The 18345-nt window shown below is 47.4% G+C and overlaps 1 protein-coding gene across 3 annotated transcripts; it reads right to left on the reverse strand.

Moving 5' to 3' along the window:
* Nucleotides 1-1165: 1165 nt before the first annotated feature.
* On the reverse strand, nt 1166-18341 carry kdm2aa (lysine (K)-specific demethylase 2Aa). 3 transcript variants are annotated; one of them, XM_040027217.1, is made up of 26 exons: nt 17388-18167; nt 17219-17319; nt 14751-14889; nt 13640-13718; nt 13509-13555; nt 12859-13037; nt 12649-12755; nt 12487-12580; nt 12163-12316; nt 11978-12093; nt 11781-11907; nt 11450-11679; nt 11287-11364; nt 7740-7867; nt 7408-7531; nt 7185-7313; nt 6269-6352; nt 4984-5019; nt 4798-4903; nt 4080-4709; nt 3843-3996; nt 3047-3298; nt 2798-2961; nt 2579-2725; nt 2018-2236; nt 1166-1797 (listed from the first exon to the last, which is right to left on the reverse strand). In XM_040027217.1, exons 2-26 carry the CDS (start codon nt 17300-17302, stop codon nt 1616-1618), a joined length of 3789 nt encoding a protein of 1262 aa, XP_039883151.1. In that variant the 5' UTR covers nt 17303-17319; nt 17388-18167; the 3' UTR covers nt 1166-1615. The 3 variants fall into 3 exon arrangements, with proteins under 3 accessions (XP_039883151.1, XP_039883153.1, XP_039883152.1); XM_040027219.1 differs by lacking the exons at nt 17219-17319; nt 17388-18167 and adding an exon at nt 18201-18341; XM_040027218.1 differs by lacking the exon at nt 17219-17319.
* Nucleotides 18342-18345: the final 4 nt, after the last annotated feature.

Below are 18345 nucleotides of genomic sequence, written 5' to 3' on the forward strand. Positions count from 1 at the left end.
TGTCTTCCTTCTCTCACCCCAACCAATCACAGCAGATGGCCCCGCCCCTCCCTGAGCCTGGTTCTGCCGGAGGTTTCTTCCTGTTAAAAGGGAGTTTTTCCTTCCCACTGTCGCCAAAGAGCTTGCTCATAGGGGGTCAAAATATTGTTGGGTTTTCTCTGAATCTATTATTCTACAATCTACTGTACAATATAAAGCGCCTTGAGGCGACTGTTTTTGTGATTTGGCGCTGTGTAAATAAAATTGAATTGTAAAGCTACTTTACATTAGTTTTATGTGAAAAGTGTCACTTTTCATAATCTCTTTGTACCTTTCCTTAATGGTGTCAATAAAGTGCTGACAACTCAAAGAGCTTTACACGTAACCAAACAGTCATTTAGCCAGACTACCTTGTTATCAAGGTAGTCTGGCAGACTGTCCGCTGATTCAGGAGGGGATAGCGTGCAGGGGAGTGGGTGTTGCAGACTTGAGATGTGATGGCTAATGGCAGGCACTAATCAGAAGGTTGGTGGTTCAATCACCAGCTGCTCTGTGAATGTTTGATAGAAAGCAGGTGAAGGTAGTAAAGGTGCACGTGTGTTGCATGAAGCAGAGTAGAAAACCACTATATAAGAGAAGACATTGAGTAAGTTGGTGCTGACAGGAGTGTGTGGGCCCTGGATGGGCTGACACCCCAGTGCAACATTGCATGGATCTCTCTGGATTAGCAGACTGGGACGGTTCCCATCTTTAATCCTCTAAAGCCTAACCTGTTGCCGGGCGTGTCCTACTCGGGGAGGCCCTGTGGTAGACCGAGAACATGCTGGAGAGTTCTCAGCTGGCCTGGGAACTCATTGGTGTTCACCCGGATAAGACGGAGGTCTGGACTTCTAGTGCTGGATAGGAGGATGAAGACTGACGGATAGTTCTTGGAAAGTCTGTTATCAGAACACCTCACCCTTTGAACCTGCAGTAGTCTTGACACACTGCAAACTCAGAAAACAGCCCAACTAATCAGATATGAAGCAGTGTCAGTGCGTATGTGGGTGCCTGCTGGAGGCGCTGAGCTGGTGGCCACGCTGCAGCTCCCTGATCCAATGTTTCCATGTGGGACACAATTCATCAGATACACCGGCTGCTTCGGCACATCTGTAAACACAGTGCTTAACAAATGGGCACAGAAACGTGGACTCTTAAAGTTTTATATGCTACACTGTCATATATGAAACAAACAACATATGTACACAGGCAATCAGTGTTAAGACGCAGAAGAGCAAAACACTGACCACCAAGACTTTAACTTCCCAAGTCCCCTGAACAAAAACAGGGGTTCTACGTTAGGTGAACATTTTAGACATGAAGGAAACGCAAACGTAACAGAGCTTCGTATTCAGGCAGTAACTCGAGATTCAGGGAACAATCTGATCTCCTGGTGATAGTTTGGCAGCATTTGCAGATAACACGTTTCAAGTGTACAAGTGTTTCTTGTAGACCAGACTAACAGAAATGCTTGAACAATGACATCAGACGACACGGGGACTTGAAGGCAGCCTTTTTGGCAGCTTTAATGCTTCAGTCCAACGTCGGCAGCTTGTGTGATCATAAATAAAATGTTTGTGTTTAGTGTGTGCTCATGTTAATCCAGGCGCTGGATGAGTTTCTCCTCCATCATGCAGTAGACAGCTACGTGGAACAGGTCGGAGATGAAGGCGTCGCAGGCTCGTCTGCTGACGCCTTTACAGCCTCTGAGGTCGAGCAGGGTCAGAGAGGAGAGGCGCTTCAGATAGGACAGGCAGCCATCGGTCAGCTCATTGCAGCCTTCAAACACACACAGACACACATTTAATGTCTTCATATGATTTTCAGGCTTTGGATCAAGAAAGAAGAGCAGCTATGAACGACCACGTGTCATCATTAGTGGCCAACAGAAGTTGTTTCCTGCAGGAATCAAAGGGATGAGGGTCTGCCAATGGAACAGCAGCCTTCCTATACTCAGGTGTGTGAAAAAGCCAACAGTGATCAGTGTGTTTGTTCAAACCTGCCAGCGTGAGCTCGGTGAGGTTATTGCGTGTGTGAGTCCCAGCTGCTGCCAACAGGGCGACCGAGGAGTCTGTTAAATCCTTGCAGTGAGCCAGGTCCAGCCTCTCCAGCTGCGGCATGTGGCGCTGCAGGAGCCTCAGAGTGGACTCAGTGATGTCCAGACCGGACAGGCGGAGCGTCACCATGTTCCTCAGTCTGCTGCGGGATGACTCCAAACCTGCGCGCACACACACAGCAGACTCTGGCTTGTATTCTGATCACACAGTATCCCATGAGCTGTACAGGTGTACTACTACTACTTTTGATTTGGTCACATGTGTCTGGATGAAGGTTTCTGTGCTTCTTTAGATCTCTGCTGGTTACACCTGGAAACATTTTGTGCTTGATGAAACAAACCCAATCACAAGCTTTCAGCTGATCACAATCACACTAAAGAACATGTCCCGAGCTGCTCGGCAGTGCGGCCACTGAACTACAAGCAGTGCCGGTGCAGCCCCTCCCAGTGCTTGGAGGAGGAGTGGGGTGAAACACAGCTCACTGAGCCCACTGTGCCACTGACCAGGCAGCGTGACGATCTCTTTAATCTGGGCGTCTGTGACGCCGTCGCACCAGCGCAGGTCTAGCAGCCGTAGATGGGGCAGAGTGGGAGAAACCATTGCCGACAGACAGGACCAGGGCAGACCAGTCACACTCAGCTCTCTCAGACCTGAACACAAACAAAGGTTTAGTAAGACTCCAGGACAGGAGACATTCGCTTTGGGACGCCGCGCGTTCGTACCTGGGAGTCTCGTTAGCAGGCAGTTCAGCTGTCTCTTGGCCATGGGCGTCCAGGAAAGGTCCAGAGAGGTGGGCTGTCGTTTGACAATGCCTGCGAGGGCCTGATTGCTGAGCGGGCTGCACCGACTCACATCCAAGTGGCTCCACAGACGTTTGTCACAGCTCCTGCACAGGGGAGGAAGCGGTGGTCGTTTCAGAAGCAGCGCGGAGCTTTGCATGTACAGAACAAGGTGACGCGAGGGTAACGTACCACTTGTACCAGGCCTTACAGACAGTCATGCAGGCCAGCAGCTCAGCTCTGTTCAAGTATCTGAACACAGACACCCAGACCTCCTTCTCCCCGCCTCTCTCATTGCCCACATCCTTAAAGGAGAGCAGAGACGGCAACGATGGAGAAGACAGGGTGGAGGACGCAGGGTGAGCAGCAGCTTCCTCTTCCTCTGAAGAAGACGCGGAGCGAGTTCGAGCGCCTCTCTCACCACGGCTACCACGCAGGCGAGGCCTATGACGACACAGCACAGCGTAGTTCTTATGTGCGATACAATCACGCACATTTGACACAGGCAGGAAAAAGCTGAGTCACTCCGTTATGGACCGAGTCTGGTCATCTAACGTTCATACATCCAAACAGACTCATCCCCAATAAGATCTCCACTCTGGCCTCTTTTCTGTGCTTTTATCCAGTGACTGTCGTTTAATATTTTAAACAGTGGACTGTGCAGAGCTGCCCAGCAGCAGACAGCCCAATCATGGTGAATGGACTGGTTCTTATACAGCGCTTTATACACGTAATTCATTCACCCATTCACACAAGCACTCATTCTAACTGTCTAACATTCACACACATTCACACTCTGATGAATGCATCAGAGAGCAACATGGGGTTAGTATCCTGCCCAAGGTTATTTGGTGGAACCGCCAGCCTGCTCTGCCACATGAGCACAGCAGCTGACTGTCCCAGGACAGCTCAGAGGTATCGGACATCATTGAATCATGGATGGAACACCAACACGTGACACGAAAGCTCAATATGTGCTAAAGTCTACCTGCCGGGTCCTCGTGGGGTTATGCTGTCAGCCGCGGGGTCTGTGCACCTGAGCCGTGCAGGTTTGGACAGAGCGCCCTTTCTCTGAATAAAGCCCTGCTGCCCTGCAGCAGTCCTCGGGCCCATGGCTGCTTCCAGCTTTGGAACTATGGAGCCTGAGGCATGAAAAGAGCCTTCTGTTACTCATGCTGCGCCTGCAGATGTGAGCCAATCCTAAGCTGCTGTGCTGGTTTCTTACCACACTGTCTCTTGGCCTTGTTGGGGCGCTGTAGAGTCACCGTCAGGTAGGAGCCACTCAGCAGGTCATCGCTCAGATCAGACACCAGCAGGACCGGAGGTTCTGGGTCCGAATCCCAGCGGCCTTCCTCCTCCACCTCTTCCTCCTCATCATCCTCCAGAGTGTCCATCTCCTCCTCTTCAGGGTCAAACTGCCCCTCGCTGTCTACGTCTTCATCCTCATCATCATCGGTCCTGCGCCGTCTCCTGTGTCGACGATGCTGTTCTTTATCTCCGTCCTCGCTGTCCTCCTCTTCCTCATCCTCTTCATCATCGTCGTCGTCCTCGTCGTCGTCGTCATCATCCTCGTCGTCATCGTCGTCCTCGTCAGATTCGTCAGACTCATCTCCTCTTCGCTGCATTCTGGAACCTCCGCGCAACCTGACCCCTCGTCCTCGGCGTCCAGCGTCCCTCATGCCAACCCCTCGCTTGAGCTTGAGGACAGAAGATGATCCCGGACTCACGAGCCCGGCTCTGCTGCCTCTGTGGGCCGAGCCTCCTCTCAGCAGGCCTCTCCTGTTAGCGCCAAAGGCCCTCTTGGAAGAGTGAGTCCCACCCCGAGCGTGAAGTGCCATCTTTCTTCTCTGAGAGGCTGCACGTGGAAGAACAAAGAATCAACTCTGTTTTCTTGATGCTGTCGCTAACTGAATCGATGAAAACAGATTTTAACAGCCACAAACCTTCATCGTCATCGTCACTGACAGAGTCTTCTCCATCGCGGCTGTGGCGCTGGCGTCTGTAGATCTTAGCCATACGAGCGTCAAGCAGAGAGGAGGACTTCCTTTTCTGGACAGCGTGGGAGGAATAATCAAAGTGATGGGAGACATAACAAATGATCTTAGAGTAGGGATCTGAGGAACACTCACCAGTGGAAGGCTGTCACCTCGGTCACCTTTAGACTGCTGCAAAGACAAAATGGATTCTTTCAGAGTAGAAATGACCAACAGCTCAACTCAAAATCTCGATCAAACACTGGAACAACACAAACATCAGACACGTGGTTTTTTAATCCCTTACAAACCCGTCCACACATCAGCATGCTTTTACATGGACCAATCAGTGCTCACGGTGTGCACACCATCAGACATGTACATGAAATCCTGTCACAGTCGGCATTTATCGAGCTGAGAGCGACCTCCACCACAACCACAGAATTAGCGCTGACGATCAGACACTCATTTTTGACTCAGTACCTATCTAGCTTCAGAGAAAGGCCATTTGTCACTGAACACAAGCGCAATGAGACGATGCAGAGGGTACTCGTGTTTGTTTACTGCTCTCCGATGCTGGGAGCAGCAGAATGATTAGCACGCTCGCAGGAAATGGTTCAAAATATCCATTTCCTGTTCACAGAACGTCAGACAGTGCTGATTCAGCAGGCCCACAGAACACCAACAACCACGTTTGTATTTATATAAAACACCTCAGTGTGTCATAGGTTAATTATACAGACCCTCAGTATAACATATGTGTGCAGCCATAAACGGATATTTGCTGCTTTACAGCTGGAGTCAGGATGAGACCTTCACTGCGTCCCAGCACGGACACTAAGCCCGGGGCACTGACTCGCTGACATCCTTTAGACCAAGCTTTGTGTCTCTTCTCTTAAGAAAGAAAGAAAAAAAGATGGCAAAGAAAAAGGAGTGATGTAAGCGACAGACGGGTGGATTTATGCACAAACAGGCGGCACCTCTCACCAGTCTCGAGCTGATTGGCTGAGAAGGCAGAGGGGCCGCCACCAAGAGAAGTGACGCTGAGGAGGAAGAGCAGGAAGGAAGAGAAGGAGCAGGGAAGAAACCACAGCGGACAACCTCCCCGTCCTGATGGGGGCCCACAGGACCCCCTACGCTAGGAGAGGGCCCCGGACCCAGCCTGAGGACCAGGGGGCCGTGGGGGCGGATACGCTGTTGGTGGCCAGCAGCCAGCGATTCATCACTGCCTGATGACTGTGACGGAATTAAATCAAAAATAAATAATAATAATGAAAAACAAACAGGAGACATAAGCCCATTAGATCTGTCACACTGTGTGTGTGTGTGTGTGTGTGTGTGTGTGTGTGTGTGTGTGTGTGTGTGTGTGTGTGTGTGTGTGTGTGTGTGTGTGTATATATACACCCAGGCTGTAACAGTGGCTAATTAATGCATTGTGTACCTCTGGATCAGTGATGCCCTGCACACACTTCGGGCACTCCCAGCAGCTCGGGAGGTCTTTATTCACCACGCCTTCCCCCTGAACCTGCAGACAAACATGCAGACAGTTACTCATGCTAGCACACAGGATTGATGAGAAGAAAGACACAGTTTATGCCCGAGTCACAATCTAAGGCTATGTCCACACGTACCCGGGTATTTTTGAAAACGCAGATGTTTCTATGCGTTTGCTCCTTTCGTCCACACGTAAACGGCGTTTTCGGTCACTGAAAACGGAGATTTCTAAAACTCCGGCCAGGGTGGATATTTCTGAAACTCCCTTTTTGCGTTTACGTGTGGACGAGAAAAATGGAGAAAACGCAGCGTCAAAGGTGTGCGTCTTTTGTGACGTCACACTGTGCGCCACGTTATTGTTTGGGTGAAATGAATTTCTACAACACTGTTACCGTTACTCTCTGCAGTGTTTACATGCTCACATATACACACACAGTTACTGTCCCTCCACACATACGACTCGGTTCTGCTTCTATGCCCCAGCTTTGTTTACTTTTTCCCCACCGAGGCTTCTAGACTTCTGATTGGCCAACATTTCTACACGGTTAGGAATATAGCGCCACCTGCTGCTTTGGCATGTTCATAGCAGCGTTTTCCTTCATTTCTGCCTTTATGTGTGGACGGGATTATTTTTTAAAACGGAAAATCTCAGTTTTCAAAAATACCCGTGTACGTGTGGTAGCCTCAATACAACCTGGAACCTTCATGTTTGTGCCTTCAGACATGCTGTCATAGTTACTAAGTTACGTAGTTACTAAGGATCCAGCTTCTATTTAAGATGTCGCGAGGCTACGAGCGCTGAACTGTCAACAACAAGACGAGCACATCCCACTGAGTTGCTATATGCTCCGTGTGTGTCGTACTGTGAGGCAGGCAGGGTGGACGATCTGGGCACAGTTGGAGCACTCCATCAGAGTGAGGGAGGGGTCTCCGGTCTCCTCCTGATTGGGCTCTTTGCAGATCTCACACACCGCAGACAGAGGCAGGCCCGGCTGGAAGAGACGGGTCGTCAAGTATCTCACACACGCATACATGTTGCTAATTACAAAGACAATGACTAATGAAAACAAGGACCGAGTTACTAACAGAGAGACACTGTCGTAGGACACAGGTCTGCTTTAACTTCCCTGGGCCTCCAAACTTCTTCATGTCTCTGCAGAAGTTGCAGTCTCCACACTCAGGTCTCATACAGGCTTCACAGCGTTTACACCTGCGCACACACACAATGACAGAACAGGATGGCTTAAAACGAAGCACGCGGCTGTGGCACATAATGAAATCCAAACGTGAAAATCATTTCACTGCACTGTAAATAGTTGAAACATTTGGTATGTTGTCTTAACTATGAAGAAAAACTGCATCGTGTTTTTATATGAACTGAAGTAACAAAAGGTTTGACACAGGTACGACTTCCTTACCTGACCCTGCGTCGTCTCAACACGGACATGGAAGACGCTGGTTTTTGAGGTCGTGGAGTGATGGGAGTGGAGGACAGTTTAGGGCGAGGTGGTGGTGGGGGAGGGGGAGGAGGTTGGTACCATGATGGCTGGAAGCATAAGAGAAAAACACTTTAACCCTTGTGTTGTCCTTGGGACATTTGTCTTCTAAAGAAATCTTTTTCTATCAAAAATGTGTTTTTCATTCATCAGATGGTCTGAAAATAACAGAAGTTATTCATTACTGTGCTATGCATGACTGGAATAAGTTTTAAGTAATTTCATTTATTTATGGGGTTTTTATAACACCTGTGGTCCTCGGGGACAAAAGTCCCCAAAGTACAAAGTGTTGCAAACAACCTACTGCTTTCAAACACCTTTGATCTTGGATCACTGATGTGTGGGGTCAAGCAAAGGTCACAACAACCACAACAACATTCAGTTAAGTTTTATTTACACAGCGCCAAATAACAACAACAGTCACATCAAGGTGCTTCATATTGTAAGGTCGACCCTACAATAACACATACACACAAAGTAGCTCACAGGCCTCCACTGCACTGGAGGCTTGTGAGCTACTTTTTTAAATCATGGTGTGCAAAAGAATGAGCAGTAGAACAAAGCACATGTTGTCTTTAATATAATGAGGAGGAAGAATCAATGTTCAGGAAGATCCAGGGTTAGAAGATATAGAAAATATTGCCAATATTTAGAGCACATGCTACCCTTTTGCTGAAAAAGCCCATCAGCCACCTGCAGAAGTGGAAGAAGGCTATGAAGTGAAGGAAAGTGATGAAGAATCTGAACTATGTTCAAGCAGGGTCTCAGGCATCCAGGACATGGTAGTCTGAGAAGCTTGGAAAGAAAGTGACTGGGCTTCTTGAAGTTTCAGAATATGAAACTGAAATAGAAGATGTGTCAGAGGACTGCACATCTTCCATTTCAATTATGATGAAGACAAAGAATCAAGCAGGAAAGAGGAGTCAGCTGAGACAGAGGAATATTTGCAGTAACGTGAGGAAAACTGATCTGGTCTTCTATCCTTCCCAGTGACAGACGATGCATGACTCTCTCATGTGCCTCAGAGAAAGATGATCTACCACAGTCCAAGCACATGTGCCAGGTCCCATACTCCTTCAGTGGCTTTTCTACTCGAGTACTGAAAGCATTACACACAGTGTATTCTGCTTGTATTCTGCTTTTTAACGTTCACATGCCAATGGATGCATCAGAGGCCAAGTTGGGGTTCAGTAACTTGTCCAAGGACACCTTGGTAAGAACTCCAGACTAGAGCACACAGAGATTGAACCAACAACCATCCAATTAGCAGATGACCTGCTCTACAGCCAACTCAATGACGAACAAGGAGGGCCAACGAGAGAGGAAGAAAAATGGACCGAATGCAGCTGTAGGCATATGTGGGTGTGTTGATTCTTACTGCCGCGCATCCAGTAGAGTCGCTACGGCCAGTTTATGACATCCTGAGTCTGGTAGAGAAGTTTTAAAGGTGGCACAAGATTAATCATAGAAGCAAAAAAAGGACATAATTTCTTGATAAAGACACAATAGATGATCGTCGTTCATGACACAAACGTGCTCCTGTGAGGTGTATGGAACAAGTGGGTGTTTCTCCTGCTGTGATGTAAGATCCTGGTACTGATGTGACTGTATGAGCACCAAGTCCCCTTCAGAGGACTCTGTCCAACAGAACACCCAAGTAAACCAGGGAACTGTGAGATAAAAACATGGGCAGCATGTGATGCAGGTCCAGCTGTACATGCTAGTGTGCGATGGCAAACCGTCTGTCCTGCAGTCAGGACACGCGAGTTGTCCCTAACATTGCAGGTTTCCAAAAGAAAACAATCACCTGTAACAGCTTGTTTACTGTATATGACCCTTGGCCTGCAACTGCAGAAAGAAAGCTGTCCATGATGGGACCAGTGCAGAGGAATAAACCTGAGCTTCCTCCTGCACTTGGGTCAAATATGGACACGCCTTTGTCCTCATGAAAGTTTGCCTTCACTCAGACTCATGCCCTGGTGTCCTACCATGCCAAAATATAGAAAACTGTCAGGTAATGAGTTGGAATAAAGTTGAATAAAACCTTGAAACACAGAGATGGATGATATTTTATACTTGTTGCTTTATAAACAGTCAAAGCAAACGGGGTCATTTTGAGCCCAGAGGACAACAGATGTGATTATTTGCTGCCAGTACAAAACTTGAAGTAGTTTAAAAACAGCTTTCTGAATTAACTTTGACATAAACCCGTCTGTGATCATCTGTTAAAGCAACCGACTCTGGCTGTGAAACGATCCTCACGATAACTGATGATTTAATTTATTTTTTACCCGAAAACAGAAAAAATTCATTTTTATGAGGTTTTTATCAGACTTACATTTGAAATGGAATAAAGAAATATGAATTAAGTTTTAATTAAAAGTGTGGGAAAAACAAACTTCATATTAATTATGCATCAGTCAAACCAGATGGGGACATTGTTGTCCCCTGAGGACCACAGCTGTGTGGAAATCAGGAGGACATTATGAGGGTTAATTATTTACACTAGAAAATGACTTTGATCACTTGGACTTGATGGATTATTCAAAGTCAGTTACCAGCAGTCCAGCACACTGGGACGGACATTAGCAGTGGAAACTGGGACGATGACACAGAAAGTATACATGCTGCCTTCAGAAGCCGCCACAGCGGACCATCAGCCCCCATCTCACCCTGTCCCAGCACCCCCTGCATGTCCTCCTTCACTACATCCATGAACCTCCTCTGAGGCCTTCCTGTTTCCCCTCCTCCCTGCTGCTTCTCTTCTTATCCGAGCTTATGCACCATCAATCGCTAAAGGTCAGGACAGAACAAGTGTGCGAACGACTAAACAACTGGTAGTCATCCTACCCTGTCCCAGTTTGGCTGTATAAGGAAACACATTTACCTCCGGGTGACGTGGGTGACCCCCCCCCCCCCGTGAAGCATAAGAAAACAGATGGGGGAAAGAAAAAAAAAAGCTGAATATTGGCTTTATGTGCATGTTATCGTTATATAAATAAATTGTTGTTGTGGTGATCCGTTTGCACGGCTGGTCACAGGGACTTTTACGACTGCTCGTAATGTCCGAACAAACATCTGGACGCTCGATTGACACACATCTTTGTGCGCACGCACGGTTAGCTCTGCTGGACAGACGAGACCAGAGTGGACGTGTTAGCACGTGTCCAAACTTGGTGCTGTGTATTATGACCACAGTCGGCACAAACACCTCAGAGTGCAGAGCTGAGGATCTGCAATCAGTGTCTGTAACGCAGAGTTAAATGAACAGCACACACAGAAACTGTTATGTGTGTTAAAGGTTTTAAAAACTACCGAGTCACGAGGCGTACTTCACAGGACTGTGGACAGGATCATAAACCTCCTTCATGTGACTCAGTCTCTCTCTGCACAGACGGAGTGCTCCACGGACCAGAGGCAGGGTTACCATGACAAGTGTGCAGTCTGTTGGTGAATAAAGACCGCTTACCCTCTTCGGCCACCTGACGATGGGCCGTCCTGTGTACGACATGCTGGGATTGTCATTAGCGTGCTCCTTCAGTAGTGCCTGCAGGACAGCAGAGACGTGAGCGTGACTGAAAGAACCGCGAGGCTCACGTGGAGCTCCACGACGACATACAGAGGAGCGATACCTTGATGTGTGTGATGAGCGCCGGGGCGTTGTGTATCCCTGCTGGGACACACTTCTTGTTAGAGGGCAGAGCTTCCAGTTTACCCAGCAGGTTCCAGAGTCCCTCCAGTTCAAGGGGGGTCAGGTGGACCTTAAGTGGAAGCTTCTCAGAGTCTTCCTCACTGCCAACACCCTCCCCCTCAGTCTTCAGCTGCTCACTGACTGGATCTGAGCCACACAGATTCTTCAGACCTTCATGAAGGAAATAAGAAAGACTCAGAACTGACCAGTATGGCCCACACAACACGCATGTGTGTCCCCCAGTGGGCAGTGACTGCGGGCTGTGTACATACCAATGCCCAGGGAGTGTTTCTGAAACTCTGGGGTGAGGTAGGAGGTCTTCGTCAGGCTGAAGACGTAGCGTTCCAGCACGTACCAGCACATCTCATAGTAGAAGGGGTAACGAAACTTCGCTGGAACCTGCAGGAGGTAAAAAGATTAAAGTCTATTCACGTTCATTCAGCAGCTCATGCAGAGCCTGCTCACCTACCCGCGTTCTGTCCTCGATACTACAGATGTTGAGCTGCATGGGGATGTTAAAGCTGTGCAAGAAGTTTCCTCCAAAGACCATCGAGTCCACCGGGGTGTAAACGGCATGGATCCAACCTGTAGCACACAGTGATTATAATACCACGGGACTGCTTCTGCAGGTAGTGAGTGCACGTCAGTGTGTACCTGAGGGTATGATGAAGGTGCAGCCCCGCTTCAGTTCAATCCTCTGGCAGTCAGACGCTCTGTCTCCCAAGAACACATCTCCTTGTTTCCCTGACAGTACCCAGTTCTCATAGAGCTCCAGGTTCTGAGGAGTCGGAGGAATCAGCCAAAACACCTGCAAACAAAAGTGTAATTCACTGTGCTCTGCTGTGGGACAAAACAGACACTTTCAGGAGGCCCCTCCCCTTCTAGCCTGTTCTTTATACTTGACAACAGGACTTATGCGTTGACCCGAAGCTGTAACGGGAAAGAGATAGTCTCTTAGCCGACCCCTCGTGGCCTCACCTTGCTCCCTCTCAGTATGTGGTACCATACTGAAGTCCCACCGAAGTCGATGTGGAAGTCTGTGTAGCAGCCCTCAACACTCATCAGACAGTACCTGTGGAGACATCATCGTCATCACGGCTCACATCCTGCCGCCACACTTGCCTACAGCAGGACACTTACTTCTGTACTTTGGGGTACTGCATGTCATTGATAGAGTTAGTCGAGTCTCTCTGTCTCTCTTTCAGATGCCGAGGCCACATGTTGTCCACCCAGTCGATCAGATCGACCTACACGTGCAAACGTGAGACAAAATACAAACAGATTAAAATCACTTTAAAGGTTTTTATTTCCTGTCAGCAGTTCCAGTCAAACAGGCCTGCAGGTACATACTGTGGCAGGCCTCTTGACCCAGTTCTCCAGTTTGGTGTGGCTGAACTCCAGGCTGATAACATTATAGAGCTTCTCTCTCTGACACGGGGGGGTCTCATAGTAACGTGTCCACTGGGCCATGGACATCTCGGTCCCCTTCTGAGTGCTCACATCCATCACATCTATCATGCGTCTGCTACCTGAGAGGGGAGCCTTCTGTTAGACACAGCGTGACACAAGAGGCTGCTCACAACAGCTGGGCGGATGTTGAGCTTCTCCAGAAACCTCACCGAGTGAGGAGCATCAAGACAACATTCAAAGTAATGACTTTATTTATCATTTTGTCCTTAAGTTGATCAGCAGTGAGTGTTTCACATACAGGCTCATTGGCTGATTCGGCTCTATATGAATAAAATTCAGTTTGTGCTAATCTGAAGCTACCTGTACACCTATGGACATGATTCAGTTAGAAATCACCTCTAATTAGTATCACTGACAGTCATTTTCAACAATTGGGTTCAATTTCTTCTTTGTTTTTAATAGAAAACCCCGTATTTTAAATAAGTGTGTAATTACAGCATTTATTACCTAAATCACTGCGTTTGTACAGCGAGGCAAAGCCAGGACTGAAGCTGATGCTTAGCAGCAGTGTGTAACTGAACGAGCCTTACCGACAAACATCTTGACGTCATTGACGCTGAAGTCAGGATCTGGCATCCTGCAGAACCAGAGGACACAACATCATTACATCAGCTCAGTTTATAGACGTATTTAATAACACTGAAGTTACACAGGGGCCTACTTGATTCCCAGTCCATCAGGCTTCTCAAAAACGACGGGGTCCCTCAGACCACCTCTCTGAATGAATGCGTATGTAAAGTCTGCAGAGAAATATACAAGCGTCATTCAACACAGGACTATAATCCATAGGACAAGAAGTACTGTCCTATGGATAATTAGGACAGTACTGTTGTTTCTTATATTAGGCCAGCTTCCATCCTTCCACCAGATAAAACCTCCACAAACGCCGGATTGACACGAGTTTATTTCTACGCTCTGTGACTGGTGTGTTAGGTTTCTTGGGATTTGCAGATTTCACGGGGAGGTGATGTCAGAGTGCATGCAGCTGACCTTTTACAGTCACATGTATGAGCACAGCTCATGACATCACAGTGAACACCGTGTGCACTGTCCAGGGTCCTGAAAGCACATCTTTGTGTGGCATTCCTAATAAACTGGCATATCTCACTCTTCAAGCACGATCTCTCAAATTTCTGTGACACCACCTCAGTGCAGCAACGACTGCTGCTTTATAAGACATGTTTCTTCATTTAAATATTCCCTCGCTATAAGATTCTAAGAAGCAAAGAAAAAAGCGTCAGGCTCTGAAAAATAAAGCTCAGACGCAAAGACTCAAAGCTTAAACCCATATAAGAAACACAAAGACACTATACCTACGAATACAGTGTGTTTGTACACGTCCAGCCATCTCTCTCTCACACACACAACAATAAAAGTCATTTGGTTTGATTTGACAAGGGGAGTGGCCTAGTTTATATTACGAGGATCGAGCCAATCAGCAACGCTGCAACAACAGGTATGTGGACGAGCCGAACAACGCACCTGGTAAGAGCTTAACAGTGCACAGACTCTGCAGACGGGATCGTTTCTGCCCAACTGCAGGGTCCCCTAGTGTGAGCTGCTACAGGCAAAAATTATGGGTAGTATCATCTGTAGCGCTTTTACCATGTGATACGACCTTGACCCAGTTAAATCAGCTGATGTCTACTGTCACACAAACGCTGAACGTAATATGTTGATGTGGGTGTGGCTGTTGGACTGCTGGACGGACAGAACCCAGGACACACTCCCTCCCTTTGGGAGAGAACGATGGAGACAGTGTTCACACCAACCTTTTCCATCCATGCGAAGCACTCGGTCAGAGCTGAACCTCTCACTGTTAACCTTCTCCTCCAGGTCAAACATCCTCCTCCCATCAATCTCCTCATCCGAGATGCCATCATCATGGTAACGCTGCTGGTTACGAGCACGCTAGAGAGGAGAACAGAGTAAGAGGGATGGTAAAAGACAGAGGACTGAAGTGCTTTGGATGGACATTAACCCAAACTGGACAGTCCTTCTTATCAAACCAACCACAAAAGAAAAAGTCCAAAGTGGCGCTTCACAGAGTGGCAGCTAAAAGGATAATAGGTAACCATTTCTACAGCCTCGTGCCAAATATCTGAAAACTCTAATTATGGTTCATGAGCATTAGGTTCTGTAGGGGAAGCTTCCCAGCACTGCCAAGTGTTCACTCACAGGGATCACCCCTGTTGTATCCTAGGCCTGACAGCAGCTACTGAGTACTGAATGGGTATAAATGAAATGGGCTTGAATGGCAGTCCACGTTAGGGCCCACCTCAGTTCTTTTTGACCAAGAAGATGAAAACGGCTTCATCGTGAAGCACCAGGAACTATAAAATCAGCACTTTAATAGATTCATTGTCCTCAAAACGATCCAACTTTGGGCCCGAGGCTGTAGCCTCCCACAGCAGACACCGAGAGGACACCAGCGCACCACGGGGCCGACACACGGAGACAAGCACACACGCAGGACTTAACCGGATTCACGTGCACAGGTGTGAACTCCAGCAAAGGGAGGAAGAGGCATGTGTGATCATCATCATCATCATGTTAGTCCAGGATCGAGACTGCAACTGATCATCACATTGTTGTGATTAGGGCTGTGCCATATCATACCGTTCACGGGAATACCGGTGTAATGTTGGGCAATAATAAGAAAACGAAATATGGCGATAGAATATGGGTAAAACGCGCATGCGCAGTGCCTTTGTTTACATACGCACATGGAGGAAAAAGCATGGCGGCGACGGAGAACGAGAAGAGCGAAAGCGGATCATTGAATGAAACGAACCAGAACTGGTTTGTAAAAATGCTGCAGCTTCAGTGGTGTGGAACTGGTTTAGCTTTCGTCCGTCAGATACACAACAAAGCACTATTTTTGGTAGCGCATGCTAGCGGGCCGTCGTTATTACCGAACACGGCGCTCAAGAATCTATCAAAGTACGACTTTGCTGAACTATGAAGCCGCACCACTGGATGGATTGTCTTGCTGACAGATTGGTTAAACTGTCAGCAAGGAATTTGCACTGTTACATTTTTATACAACTTTAATGTGCATAACAACAAACAAACAGCTGCTTGTTTAAGTGAAAATACATTGATGTTTTTTTTGCACTAATAAAGTTGAGATGGAAAGTATTTTGTCTCGTGTCAATTATATCGTCAGTTATTTTGTTATCGCAAATGTTTAAATCAATATGGTGATAAGTATTTTGGCCATATTGCCCTGCCCCAGTTGTGATGTATAGTTGTTTATAGCAGAGTCTTCTGGAGCAAACCACGAGCTCTAAGTGTTAATAAACAAGTTATCAACATAAATTAACAGCCAACTTATTTCACTCATGCTGGTTTGCTAGTGTTACTCTTTTTAAACACCTGCTGACTTCTTTTATAATGCTAACTGAAAGCTCAGGCTGGCTGCAACATTTATCCTGGCCCTGCATCATTATTATGATGATGTCAAACAGATACTTGGGGTACAGACTGATAACACACGTACACTGAACCCGCGTGTGAAACGTGCGTCCATCACCGTCTTCATGTTCCTTAGGACTCTTACCTTATTAGGTCCTTTTTAAAGAAAATAAACCTGGAGTTGAAAATGATGGGGAAAGGCGCTGGGTGCCATCTTATCCTAACCCCTCATACTAACATACACACACACTCTTCATTAACTGATGCCTCAGGCACAGATTCATTAGTACTTTTGGCTGTTGGTCATTATAAGTCATTCAGCATTTTCCTTTGTATAATGTACAAGTACTAAAAGGTTAACTATAGAGTTTCCCTCAATTACCTCCTTATTAGCTGCATTTTCACAGTAAATAACAAAGTTCTGTATATGAATTTGCCTACGATTTCAAAACACTTCTAAGGAACATGAACAGTAAGTCTGCAGGTACACAAAACTGCAAGCAGCAGGCGTGTCTGTTTACTCACAAACAGACACACTTGAGAAAAAAAATTTGGACATGAAAGCAAAGTGCTGGTTATCACCACTCCACACCTGCCCGATAGCAACTGCCATGTGTTGGCCAGAGAGAGGACCACTGTGTTTATTTGGTAGATCAATGAAAGGACTCAGTTACTTGAGAGGGAGTTGCCCACAGCTCTCTTCAGTTTGACACCCTGCTCTACAGCATATCTTCCAACAATACCACCCGCTGTGCTTCACCCTCACGGACCCGGCGCATACTGTGATGCAGCTTTGTCAGATATGGTACTGCACAAGACGCACGTGAACCTGAAGCTCAGAGATAAAGTTGCAGTGATTTGACTGAAGGCAGACACTGAGCGTTGAGACTGCTCTGCGTCCCTGCATCCTGCAGTGGTCTCCCGCTGTAACAGAAAACAGGGCTCAGGCTGAGGTAGCAGAACCAGCGTGTTGGAATCTGCCCGACACTTACCAGTCTTTTGCTGTAGCGCGGTTTGGAATCATCCATTTTCATTCATGGAACCAAAGGCGGGTCCTGAGTGCCACTACAGACACCAGTGGGCAGTGATGGTCCCACAGGAGCAGTCACTGTGCTGTCCTGGCAGGGCTCGCTGCCCACCTCTAATTCACCGACTTCTTACAATTTAGTCGCATACAGAGCCGGACTCGCTGGCTTTTAGAAAATCCGACAGGACGGTTTAATGTTCGAGCTTCTTTATCTGGTTTTTAACAGCCACACTCCTCTCTAGCTTACGTAGCTGCCCTGTCACTACCCTACAGAGACAAAACGACATGACTCCGGAACGGCTATCAACATTTAAAAAACACAACAAGAAGCTGGCACTATTACTTGCTTTAGTCCTAGCATAGTAATAAAGTTAGTTTCTTCTCCGAACAGCCGCCATTTTCACTATACCCCGCCCACAAACGGACACTGGACCATTCACACTCATGCCCACGACCCTTTCATTGGACTACAGCTGTGCCACTCACGCGAAAGAGCTGTAATTTCTGATTGGATATGGCCATCCAATCAACATATAAAGAAATTGGGAAGCAACCAATAACAGCACACTTCCAAAACAAACTCACATCTAATTGGTCGATATAGTCAAAACAGGTCGACTAGTGGACAAACGCGTAATCAGTCAAAAGAACTAGCCAATCGCGCTAACAGTTATCGTGCTAACAGTTATCACAATAACCACCGCCTATCACTCAATACAACTAGTCATTACTTTCAAATAACACGATTACACAAAAATAATGCGTTTTAAATGCCTACCCCCATCGCAGCGGAGATCCGTCCACTTACAAACACCCGCCGTAATCGGAGACGTATTACGCCCTCTGTGGCCTGTTTTCTTCTCTCAGAGGCACACGGCGGACGGACACGTTTTGTAGCCTTCAACCCAACAAGGAAGTGCCCG

This window comes from Simochromis diagramma, unplaced genomic scaffold (genome assembly GCF_900408965.1).
Source record: "Simochromis diagramma unplaced genomic scaffold, fSimDia1.1 OVJJ01000446.1, whole genome shotgun sequence".
NCBI lineage: Eukaryota > Metazoa > Chordata > Actinopteri > Cichliformes > Cichlidae > Simochromis > Simochromis diagramma.